Raw genomic sequence first — 26073 nt, forward strand, 5'->3', positions numbered from 1 at the left:
GGTCTGTGTGCGTGCATGTATGTGTGAGTGGAAATTAACGGATACAGCAGTGCAGTAGGCGGGCCCTAGACCGGATTGCACTGGTTAAAACTAGGCTTTTTATTAAGAACTTGAAATATTTAATGAGCTCTCGAGTTAACTATGGACTGATTTTTTGTCATTGTAGCCAATTTTTGTCATTGTAGCCATTTTCTGTCATTTATGTTATTTATTTATGTTATATTATTATTCATTTATTATCTTACACTGAAGTTCCTCAGGCTGTGCTGATCATTTTATGCTTATATAAATATTTTTGTATAATGTACTCTTATGTACTGTAAAGACGAATGCACTGTAATGTATTGCCTTGGTGTTTCTAAGAATACTAAAACAAAAACAAAACGTTTGTTCCGCCTACTTCAACGTGATTGGTCAAGCTGTTTTGACTACGTCATATGTGTGCTGGCTGGGTGGATGAGAGTATTTGCCACGTTGCTGCAGAAGGGAACAGAACACACCGCCGGAGGATGGATGAGCGTTGAGCATTATGCTGAGCGCTCTGGGAGTGGGACGCCGCGGGACAACAACTAGTTCAACCTGTCTGTGGGTCCCGTAACCCGTTGTTTTACTTCATGACGGCTGCAGTCTCCTCTCAAGCGGGATCATAGATAGTAACGATGCTAACGGACATGATTGTGGAGGAAGACTTTGATGGGGAAGAGTCTTGGTATGGGAAACAGGACCTTGAACGTGGTAAGGGCTGCCTGTATGGGTTGGTCGCGCCCTAAACACTTGTCAGCTGGTGTGGTTTGTACCCACTGGAATTGTAGTGTAACTGTGTGTATAACTAGCAAATCAAAACGGTCATTTATCACCTCAAAACTATTATTTATGATCACTTCAAAAACTATTATTTATGAATTGGTAATTGGAGTAGGGTGGATGCCAGGAGGAGGTGGGGATAGATGGAGCTGGATTATGTATGTTAAGAGGCTCTTGTTGTCTTTTAAAAATTAGGTACACTGTTGAGTCTGTGACACTGATATGCATCAGGCCCCCTTTTGATCCTCCTTTTTTAAATATCTGGGATCCCAATCTATTCTACACTGTGTAAAATAAATAATAACCACTCATTGAGAGCCAGTCAACTATTATATTTAGTGTTCTTTTGCTTTTTTTAGTCAATTTAAAATATGACAAAAAAGAAAATACACCACACAACTAGAATACATACACAATTCTGTAGCCTACTCTTGTGACACTGACACACATACTTTGATAAACAGAGTAACAGACTGGTCATGGCCCATGACTCATGGGTTAAGGAAAGACATAATCCAGAGAAGTCTCAGCTGTTTCCAGGATTTCCTGAGGCTGTAATTTTCCCATGCGTTGATTGTGTCCTGGATAAGGAAATATTCATGCACACTGCACAGTAACACTACTAGCAACTTTAGATCTGACGTTCTCACTCAGTATGCCCGCTGGGCCATACATTAACTTCATATAATATGACTTTGTTCCTTCCTGTTTTAAACACTCAGCAAACGCAACTTGTTTGACAAGTAACAGATTAGGTTGGATAGAGTGTGTGTGTGTGTGTGTGTGTGTGTGTGTGTGTGTGTGTGTGTGTGTGTGTGTGTGTGTGTGTGTGTGTGTGTGTGTGTGTGTGTGTGTGTGTGTGTGTGTGTGTGTGTGTGTGTGTGTGTGTGTGTGTGTGTGTGTGTGTGTGTGTGTGTGTGTGTGTGTGTGTGTGTGTGTGTGTGTGTGTGTGAGTGAGAGACACATACAGTTAATGTGTAAAGAACATGCAAACATATCTGTGACCTACTGTTTACAAGCATGTGGTTTTATTGCTGCAATGTTGAACATTACACCTTGTTTATTCAGTATGATTTCCTGTGTGTTTACAGATCTCCATCTCGCAGCTGAGCTGGGGAAAACTCTCCTGGACAGAAACCATGAGTTGGAGCAGGCTCTGCAGGGGCTGTATGGCACTAACCAGGAACAGCTGCAGGAGATAGAGGTTAAAACAGTACTAAAACTATTCTTAATAACGACTGAGTGAACGGTATTTAGATACTATTTACTGTTCCAATCCACCGCATTTGTGGAAACAACCCACTGGTCTCGTGTGCCTGACATAACATACTGTACTCTTTACTCACACTTCACAGCTCGGTCTGTAAGTAAATGACTGTTATCGGACCAACCGCTGACCATAGACACTTAAATTACTGTTATTATTTTTTAATATTACTTACTTGAGTTTAAAATGAGAGCCCCACTTAGAATAGTCCAAATGGAATAATTTGAAAGTCTTACTCCCGACCCCGGCAGCGACTTTTTGTTTTTAAGAAATTAAGTGAATGCAAGTCACGAAGACACTGTGATTTAATCAGTCTAGCACAGTTCGTCTGGTTAAACCAATGTTGCCTCACAGGTACTGCTAAATGTTGAAAAACTTTAATACATTCCAATTACTTTTTTCACATAATAAAGTATTACCATATTCATGTGGAACCTAATTCAAGGTTTTAATATGATCGTGGTTCACTTACAGAGTTTACCAGTGTTTCTTTATTTACTAGAGAAACATACTGTACAAACGAGCTAAATATAGTAACTTATTGGACACCACCATATTATTTTGTGTTGACTCATCAGATACCATCATAAAGTGTGTTTAGACATTTAGCTTTGACTCATTAGACCCCACCATACAGTGTGCCTTGACATTATGATGTCTGCATATGTCATTTGGCATATAAACAGACCGACATTACAGTTGCAGGACACGCAACTTATATGCTGACCAATTCAGGTCAGCATATAAGAGCCTTATCTGTTTACACTACAGTGTGTCTTCCAGTGGCTTGAGTACTTAATAAACTAATCCCCTGTATTCTGCTGACCCCTGTCTATAGTGTCTGCTGTCAGTCTCATGGCTAATTTATACTTTCATGTACAATTGAACTGTGACAGTTCCCGAAAGTAGTAAGTAACTGATTTTCAAATAAAGTGCAGCATGTTTTTCCAGTTGAAAATCAATTATTTTCAGCAAGCAACATGGTTGTACAACAAAGTATAATATTACACACTTTCTGCAAATGTACGGTAGATGTAATTCTTGATGCAATGATTGACGTATGGCTGTGCTTCATGAATAAATAAATAAATAAAGTGCCCTGGCCTTGATCATGGATAACAAATACAATGTCAGAAATGAAATTGATCCGCTTCTTCGATTTAACATACACATAAAGCATGCTTAGCACATGATACGTTATTATCTCAATTTCAAAGTCTAGTCAGGCTCTGCTCTAGCCACTATGATCATATTGCACTTATCGTCCCATCCAGACTTTTAATTTTGTCTCTGTACTTGTCTTGAGCAAGAATCAATATTCTCTTAATGTTAATGGTGAGAGCTTGGTGTTAAATTTAGTTAAATTTACAACTTCAAATAATGTTCCTCAGATTATAGCCAACTGTTTTTCTTGAAGCTTACGCTAACAGTTATAATTAATATTAAAGCTAAATGCTGTGAATAATTCACAGCATTGATAAGCTTTATATGGAGGGAGGGAAGGGGAATATTTCACAGGACATAGTGAAATCTTCTCGTAATTCTTGGAGATGGGGAGGGAGCTAGTGTTCAAAAGGCCCTCAACACTGGAGATTCCATGGATGGTCAGGTTTTGGTGAGAAATGGCTCTTGTTTCCTTTCCCATATTGAGCACATATTTAACTCTACCTTCACTTCGTGTCTCTCCTCTCCAACAGTACCTGACAAAGCAGGTGGACTTGCTACGGCAGATGAATGACCAGCATGCCAAGGTGTATGAGCAGCTGGATATGGCAGCCAGGGATTTAGAGCAGGGCAACCACAGACTGGTTCAAGACAACCGCCTTTCCCAGCAGAAAATCCATAGGTCAGTTTCTTTTTGCTCAAATCAGCCATATCTATTGGTCAATATGCATCTTATCAATCAAATTCTAAATTATGATTTCTTGATGTAAAAGTACAAACATGTTGTGATGTGACACATTGTGAGGTTGTAGACCAGCTAGTTTTGCTATTAGTTATATGACAAATAAGTCAATAGATTTAGAAGATGAATTGCAATTTCTTCATGTAGATTCGTTGATATATAAAATATATTTTGGAGATTTTTATTTCAATTAATCTCAAAATTAATCGATAGAATAATCTTTGAGAAATCAATAGTTGCAGCCCTATATTCCTGTGATCCTACTATGTTCACGTACCTTTTAATGCTCTACTTCCACACCACATTTTATGCACTGGCTTCTACGCCACATTAATTATTCTCTTCTCATGGTTCTAGTCTGACAGAGACCATTGATGCACTGCAGACCCACATGGAGGACCTGCAGACCCAGGTGGAGGAACTGAAGAGTGCCCAGAAAGAGCGGAACAGACGAGAACTGGCCGAGCAGAGACGCAGCCTCGGAGCACAGAGTGTGTCTTGTCTCAAGGAGCTCTATGACTTAAACCATGACAGGTTTGTGTTAGTAAAAATACCATTGTGTCCTCGCAGATACTAATTTCAAGTATGTGTAAAGGGACACTATTCTCCAGAAGAAAATGACATGGCATGCCAAAACAATAGCAACAGATAAACACAGGAAGTTGCCCTGAAAGTTTTGTAACCCTGTGTTTCTCGGATGGGAATGTGGCTTTTACATGCGGCTGCTTTTCATAGTTTGTTTGTTGCACTAATGAAGACCCAACGTTCATTTGAATTTGAATGTCATTTTGTCATATATGGAGCGTGTCTTGAGTGTACAGGGTTTGATGAGGTCAGATCAACATATGGAATGTCAGAACAGGTCAGCTCCATATATGAAGATCTAAGGGTGGCAGCGGGGGCAGTGTCTTGAGTGTACAGGGATTGATGAGGGCCCAGGTATAGGGCCGGGCCTTCATTTTCTGGCTTGTTGAGAACTCTAGTTTTCGCCGGCTGCCGAGAGTGGCTGCACTAATAACTTTGGGGCAGGCCCGTCTAGAGTTTGAATGGACAGGTATCAGTCAAAAGGGAGACATCGAAGATATGGAGATCTAAGGGTTTGAGATTTGAGGTCAGATGTAGAGTTGCTGGCCGGCTCCATATATGCAGATCTAGGTGATGATCCACTCTTCTCCATGTATGCTGTATGGCTATCCAGGGTTTGCCTACGGTCGTAACTAATGGTTGTCTGGGCCAGCTCCTCTGTTGGTAGCACCTGATGCCTACACACCTATCTATAGACGGTGCACTGGTGACTTAGGCCCCATATTATATTGGACATCCTCTGGTTACCCAAAGCTAGCCAACATATTCTGATTTAGAGATTTTAGATATAATCCACAGCGAAGAGTGGATTAATCCTCCCTAGTCTCTTATAGTCAGTGTTAAAACATATTTAAAAGTTGTGGTTTCAGTGTACCTCTATTTATTCTGAAACAGTGTTGCTGTGTGAAGTGATATAGACATTGGTCTAAAACAAAGTAAAGTAAGCCACCATTGTCAAATAAATTGATTGATTATTTTATTATTTATTATTTATATTGATTATTATTTATTGTTTGTTATTGCAAATGGAGAGGTGGCTTTTCATGAGACTTTGTGGGAATGATTCTACCGAGAAATGGTCCAAGGTCGTGGTAACAATAATGGTGAAAGTAGAGAATGTATGGGCAGAGTTTCATTAAAATGGATGGGAAGGATCAATATCTTACCCCGACGAGATGGGTTGTGTCAAGGACACAATCAAAGTCAAGGACTGACGGTCATTAAAGTCCCAATTATAGCCATATAGTGTTACCCCTTTCTGAAGTGACACATTTCTGTCCACCTTCCTCGTCTCAGGTACCTGGACTATGAAAGCCTGCGCGTGGATCGACCCTGGTCTCCGCAGGTGTCTTCCTACGACCGAGAGGAACACCAAGACCAAGAGGAGGTGCAGGCCATCCTTCAGCGCTCCATCCAGACCCTTCAGAAGCAGGTGGCTGCAGAACGGAGTCGCAGGGAGGCGGCGGTGCGCGAGACGGAGTTGACTGCCAGAGAGAACGGGACTCTGGAGCAGAGGCTGGCCGCTCTGGAGGGCTGCCAGGCCAGGCAGAGGGAGCTTGAGGCCGAAGTGGAGGAACTCCGGCTTCTTTGGCATGCCGATTTTACGAGCAGGTGAGCACCTGAGCTATTTTTCTATTTTATTTTGATAATTTAGTTGATTTAATTTTTTTCCAATAGAGGGTATGCGACTATACGTGTGACATCATCATAACCAGAAGTTATGCAGGAATGCCTACTGAGTGGCAAAAAAAAACTTTCTGGCCTTGACATCCAAACAGAAATGTCCTATCTGATTGCATTAAACTCACTTCGATTTTCCACTCACTTTATGCATGCGCATACCCTCTACTGGTAACATCATTTAGAATGTACCCATAACATGTATTATGTAATAGTTATTGGCCATCACAGTAACATGCTGCTGTCCGTCCCGTCCGTCCCGTCCGTCCCCCCCACAGTGCCAGGAGGCCGGACAAGCTGCTGCTACCTGATACGGTCTTCTTTTCCTCTGAGGAGAAACCCAAGCAGAGTGTGGAGGTGGAGGTGGAGGTGGAGGAGGAGGAGGAGGAGGAGGAGGAGGAGAAGGTGGAGAAAGTGGAGAAAGAAGCAGTGGAGTCGGGGACATACAGCCAGCAGAGGCGTAGCAGTGACATCCCTGTGAGGAGGACCAATACAGATGACCTTCGGCGTGGCCACGAGCAGATGTGCATCAGACGAGCAGAGGCGGTAAAACAAAGGGGAATCTCTCTGCTCAATGAAGTGGATGCCCAGTACAGCGCACTGCAGGTGGTGTATTCCTAGCTTGTGTAGTGGTTAGTTAAAGCTGCAATCTAGAGCTTATAAGACTGCATTTGAACATAAAACTTACGGACTGCAGCTTTAATTGATTTTGGGTAAATACTTATATGTACATTTTTGTCATGTTTCAGGTAAAATACGAGGAGCTTCTGCGGCGGTGCCAGCAGGGAGGAGACGAGATGAACCACAAGGCCGTTCAGACGGCCACCAGTCCCTACGTTGGCCATCGAATCCGCCGCAGAGTCGTGGAGGATGGGCAGCAGCCAGAATACAAAGCTCTCTTCAAGGAAATCTTTACCTGCATCCAGAAGACCAAAGACGACCTGAGTGAGAACACGCACTCCACTCAGGGACATTGAATTTGAGGGCTCTGCCAAAGGACTGCATGAGCTGGTATGGGGTTTGCTCTGCTTTTGGTCCTTCCTTGACCAAATGTTTTCACCAAAGATCATTTGGAGGTTACTTGGATGCAAACATGTTATCTCAGTCCACTTGTTATCTCCCATCATCTTGAGAAGCTCAAATGCTTTCATCATTGAGCTATTCCTAATTTCCTTCCGTTATATTCTTTATCTACCTTAATCCAAACATTAGTGTTGTTCAAACTCTGTTATTAGAGTCAGCTGAATGGTTTAAATCAGCCGAATTCTAGAGTCTCTACAACTTGTTTATTGTGCGTTGTACAGGAAGTACAGGGCTAGCCGGGTGTTCTGGTAAGCTACTCGACGTGTAGTCCTGTAAAGTTTCAGCAGTAATTTGATTGTCTCTCCTCATGATTTGGGAGATAAAACGTATCTCCCAGTGTTAATGTCTGCAGTGCACAAAACCTCTACAAAATACATGTCCAGGCCAGGGGTTATTGTTTAGGCAGAAATGCAGACTTGAGGATTGATGGACCTAAGGTATTATGTGTAAGTCCTTCTAATCTACAGTATATTACCATGCAGCTAAGAGGTACTAATTATTGGTAAAAAGAAATCCTAAAATGCCTCAGACCCAATGACTCGTATTGTGTATTTATGTGCAGTATTCTAAAAATGATAGTTATACAGTAAGATGTGTATATACTATGTACTATATGTGTTCAGATTATTCATGTCATGTCACAGGCTCAGCCGGAGTACAAGTGTTCAGATTTGTCTAAACAGTTAAAACTCTGACCACTTGGTGCTTGCTTATGGGGAAAGAAAAAAATCCACATTGCATGTTGTTTGTATGTTATGCAAACAGAAATGTTTGGTCTGGACTGAATGGACCGCTTTGTCAAGTTAATACACTGAAAGACCAGAGCTATTTAGTAACTTGGTATGCTAAAGACTTAAGCGTTAAGCCTGATTCATACTTTGCCGCGTGACGGTGTCTCGCACTGAGAATATCTGACCTACAAGCTTGCAACGTGTCTTGCTTTTGACGCGTTGTGGTCTTGTAGGTCTGCTATTCTCAGCCGTTCACTTGGCAGGCAACACCACCGCACAATGGGGCATAAACTAGCCTTTCGTTAACCGTAATTCCTCAAGAGCTGGAATGTATTTCTTTGTGTTGGATGGCAATAATTGGTTCAACAGTCAAAGGTAATTAGCTACCAGACAAAAGATGAACACTGAATTTTTGGTGTTTTCATGCATTTCAAATATCGACAATACAGCTTAGTACTAGCCATGTGCCAGTGGGACATGGGTTAGGGTTAGAGTATGGGTGTTGCACTTTTATATGACTGAATCACAGTTCCAATTGTTTTTGTTTTATTTATTTTGATATATGTTTAGAGATTATTTGTTGCTATTTATTTTGATATTAGTTTTTTGTCACTGTATCCCAGATCTATATGTAATTAATTATTATGGTCAAGTACTGGTTCAGATAATATTTATGACATTGACATTGACATTTTAATCAATGCTTTCACTGCAGTTATGTAAGTATATGAAAAGTACAAAAAAAAAAAACATTGCACAAATGCCACAGTCTGTATATAACTGTAATCGTAAAAGGCTTTTCAGAAGATTTCTCCCTGACTTAAAATTTTTCTTTCGCTAAAGAGCATAACAATGTAGAAATCCATATTTCTCAGGCTAGACTTGGTGAATGCAAATACAGTACTAAAGAACAATCGAGGTTTTTAGTAATATGTAATTCTTATAATTTCTTCAGATGACTCGTATCAGAAAATATGTTGTCAGAGAGCAAAATGGTGACTTTAGTCAAAACTCAATCAATACACTTTTCTATTGTAAATGTGCAAGACCTCAGATATCAGGGCATTGGCTATTTAGAGATCCGAGCCAAATTATCTTGGACAGACCTCATCTGCAATATATTTTCTGTTTCTGTGGCTGAGTGTGCTGCTCACTCCACAGGGGTAAAACTCCATCCCGACTGTATTCAGCTGTCGGAATCAAATCAGTCGATTTTTGGGGGCTGAGTCTGAACTTAGATTTATGTATGTCTGCTTAATATGTAGTATTTAAAAGTAAGTACATTGGGGAAATAGCATACATTACTAGAAAAGGACAGTATTTAAGCAACAGTACATGAGAGGATATGTTATATTGTGATTATATCATGGTTGCAGGTGGTGTAGCTATGGTATATTATTGCGATATCATTTGAGTGTTTATTGATTTTAACCAGAAATATGTTGCTCACATAGCAAAACTTGCCCTTAAAACACTCAGGATGTCTGTGTATGATGCTATGCTTTTTCAGAACGATGCTACCGGTAATATGCTGGTGGTGATTGTATCCTAAAATGTCCTCCACGATGCATAACATGTTCTTGCTTGCTTACAAGTAAAAACACTCATTCAAGACCTTCTGGGCATTTCCTGTGTCTTACTGTGGACTTTACAGCATCAAACAAGATGTGGAGTTTGATGCAATGGTTGAAAGTAACTAAGTACATTTACTCACGTACTGTACTAAGTAAAATTTTGAGGAGTTTTTATTTATTATTTACTTTAGTATTTCAAAATGTCAGTACTACCATTACATAATTTGGTACTTTCCCCCACTACAATTATTTGAAAATGAGCCCAATTAAAAAATTTTTTTTTTTTTTTTGCTAAACTAATGCTTGGAATGGATTCAACATCATGAAAACCCCCTAGTTCGACACGTCCCAGCTAACATGTCCATCTGGGCCCAATTGGGTTTTGACATGGGCTATGGGCATGGGTTCCAAGTGGGCCGTGCACCCAGTTTTCACAAAGGGCCCACCCGTGTTAGCCCATATGGGCTTACGTGGATGGTGGTATCCAAATGGGCCATTTTATTTCAGAACCATGTGTGAGCCACCTGTGTTTGCCTATATGGGTTTGAACTGGGATCTGATTGGGCCTTAAGTGGGTACCAGCTGGGCGAATTATATGTGACCCATGTGAATACAAGAAGACTCACCCCGTTTCTGTTTTCCTCCCAGAAATTTCCCCAGTGAGGGGTGGGAGAGGCTGGCCAGCAGACGGCTGGATTTTCTCTAATTTCTCTAACTATAAACTTTCATGACAGCAGACAGCCTAAGTACAAATATAATTTATGAAAAGCTACTACAGTGAAGTCTGTTCACAGAAGTTGTTGTAGGATATGTGGGGATTATCTGACGAGGTACCATTTGAGGGGGCAAAACCTTACATATCCTAAATAATACTAAATTGTTTATAGGGTCAATATAAGTAATATAATATAGCCTTTCCACAGGAGTATCTTTTTATATTTTTCCAAAAAGAATACAAACAGCCAATAGCATATTACAAAGTTATCCCCCTCACTGGGGAAAATTCCGGGAGGAAAAACGGGCACGCACCGGGGTGAGTCTTCTTGTTACCACCCATGTAGGCCACACTTGTGTCCGCCCTCATTGTCTTCCATCCTGTTTCTGTTGTCACCTGCTGTCGATTGTTCATTCCTACGGATAGGATGCCACATTGGCGGTGTTTCCAGTTTTCTGTAGTAGTTTCAATTTTTTTTTTTTATTGTATGACTGGATAGCACTCGATCTGTAGAGTCCTACATTACTATCTCCTAAGATCAAGGGTTAGGGTTAGGGTACTGTAGCATTTCATCATTTTTGAGGACGAAAATCACTCCGACACCATGGACTATAGTCCATGGTCTGGAAGTGATTTCTTCTTTTTTCAAATCCTCGTTTTTCATCGTTTTTGACCATGGATTATAGCCGGGTTAGGGTTAGGTTCCACGGGCTAATAAAGTGTAAATTGACAAGAAAAGGTTTGGGAACCACTGTGTAGAGGGTCTATAGAATAGATAGATGTTGATAGTATTAAGTTAGTGACTTTGACAGTGTAGAAATGGAACCGGTTTTCAGCAGGTCAAATGAGGTACAGAAAACCGTATGACTCCCAGGCTCACTGGGGGAAAACTGTATGAGTTTATTTGTTTAAGAACTAACAATACATTGAAAAGTATATTCTGGATGTGACACTTAGAAGCCGAAATAGCGCAGTTGGTAGAGCATTAGACTGAATATCTAAAGGTCCCTGGTTCAATCCAGGCTTTCGGCAGTTGAAATGAGGTACAGAAAATCCTATGACTCTTAGGCTGATCTCACTGGGTGAAAAACTAGATGAACAAGACCAATTTCAGAAGAACAAAACAAACAAAAAAGCAGTGTGAATTGTCTGGAAGCAGTGGCTCAGTGTGTTAGAACGCTGCCACATCATTGGGAGATGGTGAGTTCAAACCCCACTCAAGTATTTACTTTTACGACCAATTTCAGAAGAATAAAACAAACAAATCCCACATTAGTCATGTGCCTCTGTGACACTTTTCTTTGCACACTGACTTTCAGAAGGACAACCTTAAGCGGCACAGAAATTCCCCATGATTGTGCGCCTCAGTGGCCCAACGGGTAAGTCAACTGTTATCCGTAGTATACCTAGTAGAAGTGTGCCGGTTCAAACCCGGTTCAAATCACAGACAGTGGATAATTGATATCCATAGATCACTGACACTGTCCATATCCATATCCTAGTAGAAGTATGCTGGCCACATACTCCTAGTAGGATGCTGAGTAGGTAGGAGTGTGTGCAGTTAAGAGCCCTGGTGGATAAATCAGATAATATCCATAGAATACTTAGTGGGATGACAGGAGGAGAGTAGGCGAGGGGGGGTCAGGCAGGAGGAGAGTAGGTGAGGGGGGGTCAGGCAGGAGGAGAGTAGGCGAGTTTGCCCCAGGCAGGAGCAGAGTAGGTGAGGGGGGGTCAGGCAGGAGGAGAGTTGACGAGGGGGCCCCAGGCAGGAGGAGAGTAGGTGAGGGGACCCCAGGCAGGAGGAGAGTAGGTGAGATGGCCCCAGGCAGGAGGAGAGTAGGCGAGGGGGGGGTCAGGCAGGAGGAGAGTAAAAAATCACTTTCACCTAGACACTTCATTCACACTTTTTATTATTCAGCTTATTGTGGAGAACTGGAGACACATGCTGGAACTTTTTACTTTTAAATGTTTTGTAGTTTCTGAGTTATTTAACTTAAACGTCCAGTGCATTCTCTATGGCAATAGCACAAACTTTGGCATGCTACTAGTCCTACATACTTAAACCTACCAACCCCATTCTATTATTTTTTGATTTGTCTTTTTTTTTTAATCCTCGTTTTTGATCATTTTGGACCATGGGCTATATAGCCCATATCGTACGGCATACTATAGCCCATCGTTTTTCATCATTTTTGAGGATAGAAATTATCCTCATTTTTCATCATTTTTGACCATGACCCATATCGTACGGCATACTATAGCAAGCAGTTTTTCATAATTTTTGAGTATTTGAAAAAAAAAAAAAAAACGATGGGTTATCGTTTTTTGAATTTTTGAAAAATATATCCTCGTTTTTCATCATTTTGGACCATGGGCTATAGCCCATATCGTACATATTGTACTCTATAGCACGCCGTTTTTCATCATTTCTGAGGATTTGAATTTTTTTTTTTTATTAAAAAAACGATGGGTTATAGCCCATCGTTTTCTGAATTTTTGAAAAAAAATATATCCTCGTTTTTCATCATTGTGTATGTAGGACTAGTAGCATGCCAAAGTTTGTGCTATTGCCATATAGAATGCATTGGGCGTTTAAGTTAAATAACTCAGAAACTATAAAACATTTCAAAATAAAAAGTTCCAGCATGTGTCTCCACAGTAAGCTGAATAATAAAAAGTGTGAATGGAGTTTCTAGGTGAAAGTGATTTTTGACGTGCCAATGTCTGCCATTGAGCCCCATTGTAAATTTGAAAGCACTATATTTCTAAAACTATGAAACATTTCAAATATTCCTTTTCAGGCAAACATGTCCACCATAAGATGAACCTAAGTAGGCTAGAATGGGGTTGCTAGGTGTAAGTATGTAGGACTAGTAGCATGCCAACGTTTGTGCTATTGCCATAGAGAATGCATTGGGCGTTTAAGTTAAATAACTCATAAACTACAAAACATAAAAATAAAAAAAAGTTCCAGCATGTGTCTCCACAGTGAGCTGAATAATAAAAAGTGTGAATGGAGTTTCTAGGTGAAAGTGACTTTTGACTTGCCTATAGAGCTGCCATTGAGCCCCATGTTAAATGTCTCAAATTTGAAAGCACTATATTTCTAAAACTATGAAACATTTCAAAGATTCCTTTTCAGGCAAACATGTCCACCGTAAGATGAACCTAAGTAGGCTAGAATGGGGTTGCTAGGTGTAAGTATGTAGGACTAGTAGCATGCCAAATTTTGTGCTATTGCCATAGAGAATGCATTGGGCGTTTAAGTTAAATAACTCATAAACTACAAAACATACAAATAAAAAAAAGTTCCAGCATGTGTCTCCACAGTAAGCTGAATAATAAAAAGTGTGAATGGAGTTTCTAGGTGAAAGTGACTTTTGACTTGCCTATAGAGCTGCCATTGAGCCCCATGTTAAATGTCTCAAATTTGAAAGCACTATATTTCTAAAACTATGAAACATTTCAAAGATTCCTTTTCAGGCAAACATGTCCACCGTAAGATGAACCTAAGTAGGCTAGAATGGGGTTGCTAGGTGTAAGTATGTAGGACTAGTAGCATGCCAAATTTTGTGCTATTGCCATAGAGAATGCATTGGGCGTTTAAGTTAAATAACTCATAAACTACAAAACATAAAAATAAAAAAAAGTTCCAGCATGTGTCTCCACAGTAAGCTGAATAATAAAAAGTGTGAATGGAGTTTCTAGGTGAAAGTGACTTTTGACGTGCCTATAGAGCTGCCATTGAGCCCCATGTTAAATGTCTCAAATTTGAAAGCACTATATTTCTAAAACTATGAAACATTTCAAAGATTCCTTTTCAGGCAAACATGTCCACCGTAAGATGAACCTAAGTAGGCTAGAATGGGGTTGGTAGGTGTAAGTATGTAGGACTAGTAGCATGCCAAAGTTTGTGCTATTGCCATAGAGAATGCATTGGGCGTTTAAGTTAAATAACTCATAAACTACAAAACATAAAAATAAAAAAAAGTTCCAGCATGTGTCTCCACAGTAAGCTGAATAATAAAAAGTGTGAATGGAGTTTCTAGGTGAAAGTGACTTTTGACTTGCCTATAGAGCTGCCATTGAGCCCCATGTTAAATGTCTCAAATTTGAAAGCACTATATTTCTAAAACTATGAAACATTTCAAAGATTCCTTTTCAGGCAAACATGTCCACCGTAAGATGAACCTACAGTAAGTAGGCTAGAATGGGGTTGCTAGGTGTAAGTATGTAGGACTAGTAGCATGCCAAATTTTGTGCTATTGCCATAGAGAATGCATTGGGCGTTTAAGTTAAATAACTCATAAACTACAAAACATAAAAATAAAAAAAAGTTCCAGCATGTGTCTCCACAGTAAGCTGAATAATAAAAAGTGTGAATGGAGTTTCTAGGTGAAAGTGACTTTTGACGTGCCTATAGAGCTGCCATTGAGCCCCATGTTAAATGTCTCAAATTTGAAAGCACTATATTTCTAAAACTATGAAACATTTCAAAGATTCCTTTTCAGGCAAACATGTCCACCGTAAGATGAACCTAAGTAGGCTAGAATGGGGTTGGTAGGTGTAAGTATGTAGGACTAGTAGCATGCCAAAGTTTGTGCTATTGCCATAGAGAATGCATTGGGCGTTTAAGTTAAATAACTCATAAACTACAAAACATAAAAATAAAAAAAAGTTCCAGCATGTGTCTCCACAGTAAGCTGAATAATAAAAAGTGTGAATGGAGTTTCTAGGTGAAAGTGACTTTTGACTTGCCTATAGAGCTGCCATTGAGTCCCATGTTAAATGTCTCAAATTTGAAAGCACTATATTTCTAAAACTATGAAACATTTCAAAGATTCCTTTTCAGGCAAACATGTCCACCGTAAGATGAACCTAAGTAGGCTAGAATGGGGTTGGTAGGTGTAAGTATGTAGGACTAGTAGCATGCCAAAGTTTGTGCTATTGCCATAGAGAATGCATTGGGAGTTTAAGTTAAATAACTCATAAACTACAAAACATAAAAATAAAAAAAAGTTCCAGCATGTGTCTCCACAGTAAGCTGAATAATAAAAAGTGTGAATGGAGTTTCTAGGTGAAAGTGACTTTTGACTTGCCTATAGAGCTGCCATTGAGCCCCATGTTAAATGTCTCAAATTTGAAAGCACTATATTTCTAAAACTATGAAACATTTCAAAGATTCCTTTTCAGGCAAACATGTCCACCGTAAGATGAACCTAAGTAGGCTAGAATGGGGTTGCTAGGTGTAAGTATGTAGGACTAGTAGCATGCCAAATTTTGTGCTATTGCCATAGAGAATGCATTAGGCGTTTAAGTTAAATAACTCATAAACTACAAAACATAAAAATAAAAAAAAGTTCCAGCATGTGTCTCCACAGTAAGCTGAATAATAAAAAGTGTGAATGGAGTTTCTAGGTGAAAGTGACTTTTGACGTGCCTATAGAGCTGCCATTGAGCCCCATGTTAAATGTCTCAAATTTGAAAGCACTATATTTCTAAAACTATGAAACATTTCAAAGATTCCTTTTCAGGCAAACATGTCCACCGTAAGATGAACCTAAGTAGGCTAGAATGGGGTTGGTAGGTGTAAGTATGTAGGACTAGTAGCATGCCAAAGTTTGTGCTATTGCCATAGAGAATGCATTGGGCGTTTAAGTTAAATAACTCATAAACTACAAAACATAAAAATAAAAAAAAGTTCCAGCATGTGTCTCCACAGTAAGCTGAATAATAAAAAGTGTGAATGGAGTTTCTAGGTGAAAGTGACTTTTGACTTGCCTATAGAGCTGCCATTGAGCCCCATGTTAAATGTCTCAAATTTGAAAGCACTATATTTCTAAAACTATGAAACATTTCAAAGATTCCTTTTCAGGCAAACATGTCCACCGTAAGATGAACCTACAGTAAGTAGGCTAGAATGGGGTTGCTAGGTGTAAGTATGTAGGACTAGTAGCATGCCAAATTTTGTGCTATTGCCATAGAGAATGCATTGGGCGTTTAAGTTAAATAACTCATAAACTACAAAACATAAAAATAAAAAAAAGTTCCAGCATGTGTCTCCACAGTAAGCTGAATAATAAAAAGTGTGAATGGAGTTTCTAGGTGAAAGTGACTTTTGACGTGCCTATAGAGCTGCCATTGAGCCCCATGTTAAATGTCTCAAATTTGAAAGCACTATATTTCTAAAACTATGAAACATTTCAAAGATTCCTTTTCAGGCAAACATGTCCACCGTAAGATGAACCTAAGTAGGCTAGAATGGGGTTGGTAGGTGTAAGTATGTAGGACTAGTAGCATGCCAAAGTTTGTGCTATTGCCATAGAGAATGCATTGGGCGTTTAAGTTAAATAACTCATAAACTACAAAACATAAAAATAAAAAAAAGTTCCAGCATGTGTCTCCACAGTAAGCTGAATAATAAAAAGTGTGAATGGAGTTTCTAGGTGAAAGTGACTTTTGACTTGCCTATAGAGCTGCCATTGAGTCCCATGTTAAATGTCTCAAATTTGAAAGCACTATATTTCTAAAACTATGAAACATTTCAAAGATTCCTTTTCAGGCAAACATGTCCACCGTAAGATGAACCTAAGTAGGCTAGAATGGGGTTGGTAGGTGTAAGTATGTAGGACTAGTAGCATGCCAAAGTTTGTGCTATTGCCATAGAGAATGCATTGGGAGTTTAAGTTAAATAACTCATAAACTACAAAACATAAAAATAAAAAAAAGTTCCAGCATGTGTCTCCACAGTAAGCTGAATAATAAAAAGTGTGAATGGAGTTTCTAGGTGAAAGTGACTTTTGACTTGCCTATAGAGCTGCCATTGAGCCCCATGTTAAATGTCTCAAATTTGAAAGCACTATATTTCTAAAACTATGAAACATTTCAAAGATTCCTTTTCAGGCAAACATGTCCACCGTAAGATGAACCTAAGTAGGCTAGAATGGGGTTGCTAGGTGTAAGTATGTAGGACTAGTAGCATGCCAAATTTTGTGCTATTGCCATAGAGAATGCATTAGGCGTTTAAGTTAAATAACTCATAAACTACAAAACATAAAAATAAAAAAAAGTTCCAGCATGTGTCTCCACAGTAAGCTGAATAATAAAAAGTGTGAATGGAGTTTCTAGGTGAAAGTGACTTTTGACTTGCCTATAGAGCTGCCATTGAGCCCCATGTTAAATGTCTCAAATTTGAAAGCACTATATTTCTAAAACTATGAAACATTTCAAAGATTCCTTTTCAGGCAAACATGTCCACCGTAAGATGAACCTAAGTAGGCTAGAATGGGGTTGCTAGGTGTAAGTATGTAGGACTAGTAGCATGCCAAATTTTGTGCTATTGCCATAGAGAATGCATTGGGCGTTTAAGTTAAATAACTCATAAACTACAAAACATAAAATAAAATAAAAGTTCCAGCATGTGTCTCCACAGTGAGCTGAATAATAAAAAGTGTGAATGGAGTTTCTAGGTGAAAGTGACTTTTGACTTGCCTATAGAGCTGCCATTGAGCCCCATGTTAAATGTCTCAAATTTGAAAGCACTATATTTCTAAAACTATGAAACATTTCAAAGATTCCTTTTCAGGCAAACATGTCCACCGTAAGATGAACCTAAGTAGGCTAGAATGGGGTTGCTAGGTGTAAGTATGTAGGACTAGTAGCATGCCAAATTTTGTGCTATTGCCATAGAGAATGCATTGGGCGTTTAAGTTAAATAACTCATAAACTACAAAACATAAAAATAAAAAAAAGTTCCAGCATGTGTCTCCACAGTGAGCTGAATAATAAAAAGTGTGAATGGAGTTTCTAGGTGAAAGTGACTTTTGACTTGCCTATAGAGCTGCCATTGAGCCCCATGTTAAATGTCTCAAATTTGAAAGCACTATATTTCTAAAACTATGAAACATTTCAAAGATTCCTTTTCAGGCAAACATGTCCACCGTAAGATGAACCTAAGTAGGCTAGAATGGGGTTGCTAGGTGTAAGTATGTAGGACTAGTAGCATGCCAAATTTTGTGCTATTGCCATAGAGAATGCATTGGGCGTTTAAGTTAAATAACTCATAAACTACAAAACATAAAAAATAAAAAAAAGTTCCAGCATGTGTCTCCACAGTAAGCTGAATAATAAAAAGTGTGAATGGAGTTTCTAGGTGAAAGTGACTTTTGACGTGCCTATAGAGCTACCATTGAGCCCCATGTTAAATGTCTCAAATTTGAAAGCACTATATTTCTAAAACTATGAAACATTTCAAAGATTCCTTTTCAGGCAAACATGTCCACCGTAAGATGAACCTAAGTAGGCTAGAATGGGGTTGGTAGGTGTAAGTATGTAGGACTAGTAGCATGCCAAAGTTTGTGCTATTGCCATAGAGAATGCATTGGGCGTTTAAGTTAAATAACTCATAAACTACAAAACATAAAAATAAAAAAAAGTTCCAGCATGTGTCTCCACAGTAAGCTGAATAATAAAAAGTGTGAATGGAGTTTCTAGGTGAAAGTGACTTTTGACTTGCCTATAGAGCTGCCATTGAGCCCCATGTTAAATGTCTCAAATTTGAAAGCACTATATTTCTAAAACTATGAAACATTTCAAAGATTCCTTTTCAGGCAAACATGTCCACCGTAAGATGAACCTAAGTAGGCTAGAATGGGGTTGCTAGGTCTAAGTATGTAGGACTAGTAGCATGCCAAATTTTGTGCTATTGCCATAGAGAATGCATTGGGCGTTTAAGTTAAATAACTCATAAACTACAAAACATAAAAATAAAAAAAAGTTCCAGCATGTGTCTCCACAGTGAGCTGAATAATAAAAAGTGTGAATGGAGTTTCTAGGTGAAAGTGACTTTTGACGTGCCTATAGAGCTGCCATTGAGCCCCATGTTAAATGTCTCAAATTTGAAAGCACTATATTTCTAAAACTATGAAACATTTCAAAGATTCCTTTTCAGGCAAACATGTCCACCGTAAGATGAACCTAAGTAGGCTAGAATGGGGTTGCTAGGTGTAAGTATGTAGGACTAGTAGCATGCCAAATTTTGTGCTATTGCCATAGAGAATGCATTGGGCGTTTAAGTTAAATAACTCATAAACTACAAAACATAAAAAATAAAAAAAAGTTCCAGCATGTGTCTCCACAGTAAGCTGAATAATAAAAAGTGTGAATGGAGTTTCTAGGTGAAAGTGACTTTTGACGTGCCTATAGAGCTGCCATTGAGCCCCATGTTAAATGTCTCAAATTTGAAAGCACTATATTTCTAAAACTATGAAACATTTCAAAGATTCCTTTTCAGGCAAACATGTCCACCGTAAGATGAACCTAAGTAGGCTAGAATGGGGTTGGTAGGTGTAAGTATGTAGGACTAGTAGCATGCCAAAGTTTGTGCTATTGCCATAGAGAATGCATTGGGCGTTTAAGTTAAATAACTCATAAACTACAAAACATAAAAATAAAAAAAAGTTCCAGCATGTGTCTCCACAGTAAGCTGAATAATAAAAAGTGTGAATGGAGTTTCTAGGTGAAAGTGACTTTTGACTTGCCTATAGAGCTGCCATTGAGCCCCATGTTAAATGTCTCAAATTTGAAAGCACTATATTTCTAAAACTATGAAACATTTCAAAGATTCCTTTTCAGGCAAACATGTCCACCGTAAGATGAACCTAAGTAGGCTAGAATGGGGTTGCTAGGTGTAAGTATGTAGGACTAGTAGCATGCCAAATTTTGTGCTATTGCCATAGAGAATGCATTGGGCGTTTAAGTTAAATAACTCATAAACTACAAAACATAAAAATAAAAAAAAGTTCCAGCATGTGTCTCCACAGTAAGCTGAATAATAAAAAGTGTGAATGGAGTTTCTAGGTGAAAGTGACTTTTGACGTGCCTATAGAGCTGCCATTGAGCCCCATGTTAAATGTCTCAAATTTGAAAGCACTATATTTCTAAAACTATGAAACATTTCAAAGATTCCTTTTCAGGCAAACATGTCCACCGTAAGATGAACCTAAGTAGGCTAGAATGGGGTTGGTAGGTGTAAGTATGTAGGACTAGTAGCATGCCAAAGTTTGTGCTATTGCCATAGAGAATGCATTGGGCGTTTAAGTTAAATAACTCATAAACTACAAAACATAAAAATAAAAAAAAGTTCCAGCATGTGTCTCCACAGTAAGCTGAATAATAAAAAGTGTGAATGGAGTTTCTAGGTGAAAGTGACTTTTGACTTGCCTATAGAGCTGCCATTGAGCCCCATGTTAAATGTCTCAAATTTGAAAGCACTATATTTCTAAAACTATGAAACATTTCAAAGATTCCTTTTCAGGCAAACATGTCCACCGTAAGATGAACCTAAGTAGGCTAGAATGGGGTTGGTAGGTGTAAGTATGTAGGACTAGTAGCATGCCAAAGTTTGTGCTATTGCCATAGAGAATGCATTGGGCGTTTAAGTTAAATAACTCATAAACTACAAAACATAAAAATAAAAAAAAGTTCCAGCATGTGTCTCCACAGTAAGCTGAATAATAAAAAGTGTGAATGGAGTTTCTAGGTGAAAGTGACTTTTGACTTGCCTATAGAGCTGCCATTGAGCCCCATGTTAAATGTCTCAAATTTGAAAGCACTATATTTCTAAAACTATGAAACATTTCAAAGATTCCTTTTCAGGCAAACATGTCCACCGTAAGATGAACCTAAGTAGGCTAGAATGGGGTTGCTAGGTGTAAGTATGTAGGACTAGTAACATGCCAAATGTTGTGCTATTGCCATAGAGAATGCATTAGGCGTTTAAGTTAAATAATTCATAAACTACAAAACATAAAAATAAAATAAAGTTCCAGCATGTGTCTCCACAGTAAGCTGAATAATAAAAAGTGTGAATGGAGTTTCTAGGTGAAAGTGACTTTTGACGTGCCTATAGAGCTGCCATTGAGCCCCATGTTAAATGTCTCAAATTTGAAAGCACTATATTTCTAAAACTATGAAACATTTCAAAGATTCCTTTTCAGGCAAACATGTCCACCGTAAGATGAACCTAAGTAGGCTAGAATGGGGTTGGTAGGTGTAAGTATGTAGGACTAGTAGCATGCCAAAGTTTGTGCTATTGCCATAGAGAATGCATTGGGCGTTTAAGTTAAATAACTCATAAACTACAAAACATAAAAATAAAAAAATGTTCCAGCATGTGTCTCCACAGTAAGCTGAATAATAAAAAGTGTGAATGGAGTTTCTAGGTGAAAGTGACTTTTGACTTGCCTATAGAGCTGCCATTGAGCCCCATGTTCAATGTCTCAAATTTGAAAGCACTATATTTCTAAAACTATGAAACATTTCAAAGATTCCTTTTCAGGCAAACATGTCCACTGTAAGATGAACCTAAGTAGGCTAGAATGGGGTTGCTAGGTGTAAGTATGTAGGACTAGTAGCATGCCAAAGTTTGTGCTATTGCCATAGAGAATGCATTGGGCGTTTAAGTTAAATAACTCATAAACTACAAAACATAAAAAAAAGTTCCAGCATGTGTCTCCACAGTAAGCTGAATAATAAAAAGTGTGAATGGAGTTTCTAGGTGAAAGTGACTTTTGACGTGCCTATAGAGCTGCCATTGAGCCCCATGTTAAATGTCTCAAATTTGAAAGCACTATATTTCTAAAACTATGAAACATTTCAAAGATTCCTTTTCAGGCAAACATGTCCACCGTAAGATGAACCTAAGTAGGCTAGAATGGGGTTGGTAGGTGTAAGTATGTAGGACTAGTAGCATGCCAAAGTTTGTGCTATTGCCATAGAGAATGCATTGGGCGTTTAAGTTAAATAACTCATAAACTACAAAACATAAAAATAAAAAAAAGTTCCAGCATGTGTCTCCACAGTAAGCTGAATAATAAAAAGTGTGAATGGAGTTTCTAGGTGAAAGTGACTTTTGACTTGCCTATAGAGCTGCCATTGAGCCCCATGTTAAATGTCTCAAATTTGAAAGCACTATATTTCTAAAACTATGAAACATTTCAAAGATTCCTTTTCAGGCAAACATGTCCACCGTAAGATGAACCTAAGTAGGCTAGAATGGGGTTGGTAGGTGTAAGTATGTAGGACTAGTAGCATGCCAAAGTTTGTGCTATTGCCATAGAGAATGCATTGGGCGTTTAAGTTAAATAACTCATAAACTACAAAACATAAAAATAAAAAAAAGTTCCAGCATGTGTCTCCACAGTAAGCTGAATAATAAAAAGTGTGAATGGAGTTTCTAGGTGAAAGTGACTTTTGACTTGCCTATAGAGCTGCCATTGAGCCCCATGTTAAATGTCTCAAATTTGAAAGCACTATATTTCTAAAACTATGAAACATTTCAAAGATTCCTTTTCAGGCAAACATGTCCACCGTAAGATGAACCTAAGTAGGCTAGAATGGGGTTGCTAGGTGTAAGTATGTAGGACTAGTAGCATGCCAAATGTTGTGCTATTGCCATAGAGAATGCATTAGGCGTTTAAGTTAAATAATTCATAAACTACAAAACATAAAAATAAATAAAAGTTCCAGCATGTGTCTCCACAGTAAGCTGAATAATAAAAAGTGTGAATGGAGTTTCTAGGTGAAAGTGACTTTTGACGTGCCTATAGAGCTGCCATTGAGCCCCATGTTAAATGTCTCAAATTTGAAAGCACTATATTTCTAAAACTATGAAACATTTCAAAGATTCCTTTTCAGGCAAACATGTCCACCGTAAGATGAACCTAAGTAGGCTAGAATGGGGTTGGTAGGTGTAAGTATGTAGGACTAGTAGCATGCCAAAGTTTGTGCTATTGCCATAGAGAATGCATTGGGCGTTTAAGTTAAATAACTCATAAACTACAAAACATAAAAAATAAAAAAAAGTTCCAGCATGTGTCTCCACAGTAAGCTGAATAATAAAAAGTGTGAATGGAGTTTCTAGGTGAAAGTGACTTTTGACGTGCCTATAGAGCTGCCATTGAGCCCCATGTTAAATGTCTCAAATTTGAAAGCACTATATTTCTAAAACTATGAAACATTTCAAAGATTCCTTTTCAGGCAAACATGTCCACCGTAAGATGAACCTAAGTAGGCTAGAATGGGGTTGGTAGGTGTAAGTATGTAGGACTAGTAGCATGCCAAAGTTTGTGCTATTGCCATAGAGAATGCATTGGGCGTTTAAGTTAAATAACTCATAAACTACAAAACATAAAAATAAAAAAAAGTTCCAGCATGTGTCTCCACAGTAAGCTGAATAATAAAAAGTGTGAATGGAGTTTCTAGGTGAAAGTGACTTTTGACTTGCCTATAGAGCTGCCATTGAGCCCCATGTTAAATGTCTCAAATTTGAAAGCACTATATTTCTAAAACTATGAAACATTTCAAAGATTCCTTTTCAGGCAAACATGTCCACCGTAAGATGAACCTAAGTAGGCTAGAATGGGGTTGCTAGGTGTAAGTATGTAGGACTAGTAGCATGCCAAATTTTGTGCTATTGCCATAGAGAATGCATTGGGCGTTTAAGTTAAATAACTCATAAACTACAAAACATAAAAATAAAAAAAAGTTCCAGCATGTGTCTCCACAGTAAGCTGAATAATAAAAAGTGTGAATGGAGTTTCTAGGTGAAAGTGACTTTTGACGTGCCTATAGAGCTGCCATTGAGCCCCATGTTAAATGTCTCAAATTTGAAAGCACTATATTTCTAAAACTATGAAACATTTCAAAGATTCCTTTTCAGGCAAACATGTCCACCGTAAGATGAACCTAAGTAGGCTAGAATGGGGTTGCTAGGTGTAAGTATGTAGGACTAGTAGCATGCCAAATGTTGTGCTATTGCCATAGAGAATGCATTAGGCGTTTAAGTTAAATAATTCATAAACTACAAAACATAAAAATAAAATAAAGTTCCAGCATGTGTCTCCACAGTAAGCTGAATAATAAAAAGTGTGAATGGAGTTTCTAGGTGAAAGTGACTTTTGACGTGCCTATAGAGCTGCCATTGAGCCCCATGTTAAATGTCTCAAATTTGAAAGCACTATATTTCTAAAACTATGAAACATTTCAAAGATTCCTTTTCAGGCAAACATGTCCACCGTAAGATGAACCTAAGTAGGCTAGAATGGGGTTGGTAGGTGTAAGTATGTAGGACTAGTAGCATGCCAAAGTTTGTGCTATTGCCATAGAGAATGCATTGGGCGTTTAAGTTAAATAACTCATAAACTACAAAACATAAAAATAAAAAAAAGTTCCAGCATGTGTCTCCACAGTAAGCTGAATAATAAAAAGTGTGAATGGAGTTTCTAGGTGAAAGTGACTTTTGACTTGCCTATAGAGCTGCCATTGAGCCCCATGTTAAATGTCTCAAATTTGAAAGCACTATATTTCTAAAACTATGAAACATTTCAAAGATTCCTTTTCAGGCAAACATGTCCACCGTAAGATGAACCTAAGTAGGCTAGAATGGGGTTGCTAGGTGTAAGTATGTAGGACTAGTAGCATGCCAAATGTTGTGCTATTGCCATAGAGAATGCATTAGGCGTTTAAGTTAAATAATTCATAAACTACAAAACATAAAAATAAAATAAAGTTCCAGCATGTGTCTCCACAGTAAGCTGAATAATAAAAAGTGTGAATGGAGTTTCTAGGTGAAAGTGACTTTTGACGTGCCTATAGAGCTGCCATTGAGCCCCATGTTAAATGTCTCAAATTTGAAAGCACTATATTTCTAAAACTATGAAACATTTCAAAGATTCCTTTTCAGGCAAACATGTCCACCGTAAGATGAACCTAAGTAGGCTAGAATGGGGTTGGTAGGTGTAAGTATGTAGGACTAGTAGCATGCCAAAGTTTGTGCTATTGCCATAGAGAATGCATTGGGCGTTTAAGTTAAATAACTCATAAACTACAAAACATAAAAATAAAAAAATGTTCCAGCATGTGTCTCCACAGTAAGCTGAATAATAAAAAGTGTGAATGGAGTTTCTAGGTGAAAGTGACTTTTGACTTGCCTATAGAGCTGCCATTGAGCCCCATGTTAAATGTCTCAAATTTGAAAGCACTATATTTCTAAAACTATTAAACATTTCAAAGATTCCTTTTCAGGCAAACATGTCCACTGTAAGATGAACCTAAGTAGGCTAGAATGGGGTTGCTAGGTGTAAGTATGTAGGACTAGTAGCATGCCAAATTTTGTGCTATTGCCATAGAGAATGCATTGGGCGTTTAAGTTAAATAACTCATAAACTACAAAACATAAAAAAAAGTTCCAGCATGTGTCTCCACAGTAAGCTGAATAATAAAAAGTGTGAATGGAGTTTCTAGGTGAAAGTGACTTTTGACGTGCCTATAGAGCTGCCATTGAGCCCCATGTTAAATGTCTCAAATTTGAAAGCACTATATTTCTAAAACTATGAAACATTTCAAAGATTCCTTTTCAGGCAAACATGTCCACCGTAAGATGAACCTAAGTAGGCTAGAATGGGGTTGGTACTAGGTGTAAGTATGTAGGACTAGTAGCATGCCAAAGTTTGTGCTATTGCCATAGAGAATGCATTGGGCGTTTAAGTTAAATAACTCATAAACTACAAAACATAAAAAATAAAAAAAAGTTCCAGCATGTGTCTCCACAGTAAGCTGAATAATAAAAAGTGTGAATGGAGTTTCTAGGTGAAAGTGACTTTTGACGTGCCTATAGAGCTGCCATTGAGCCCCATGTTAAATGTCTCAAATTTGAATGCACTATATTT

At 38.4% G+C, this 26073-nt stretch overlaps 1 protein-coding gene across 1 annotated transcript; it reads left to right on the top strand.

The window, feature by feature from the left end:
- Nucleotides 1-492: 492 nt before the first annotated feature.
- cdr2a (cerebellar degeneration-related protein 2a) lies at nt 493-9016 on the top strand. Its single transcript, XM_083779895.1, has 7 exons — nt 493-735; nt 1896-2008; nt 3769-3917; nt 4335-4511; nt 5859-6173; nt 6521-6848; nt 6992-9016. Exons 1-7 carry the CDS (start codon nt 660-662, stop codon nt 7217-7219), a joined length of 1386 nt encoding a protein of 461 aa, XP_083636021.1. The 5' UTR covers nt 493-659; the 3' UTR covers nt 7220-9016.
- Nucleotides 9017-26073: the final 17057 nt, after the last annotated feature.

This window comes from Protomyctophum parallelum (assembly GCF_964188405.1).
Source record: "Protomyctophum parallelum genome assembly, chromosome: 13".
NCBI classification, from domain to species: domain Eukaryota; kingdom Metazoa; phylum Chordata; class Actinopteri; order Myctophiformes; family Myctophidae; genus Protomyctophum; species Protomyctophum parallelum.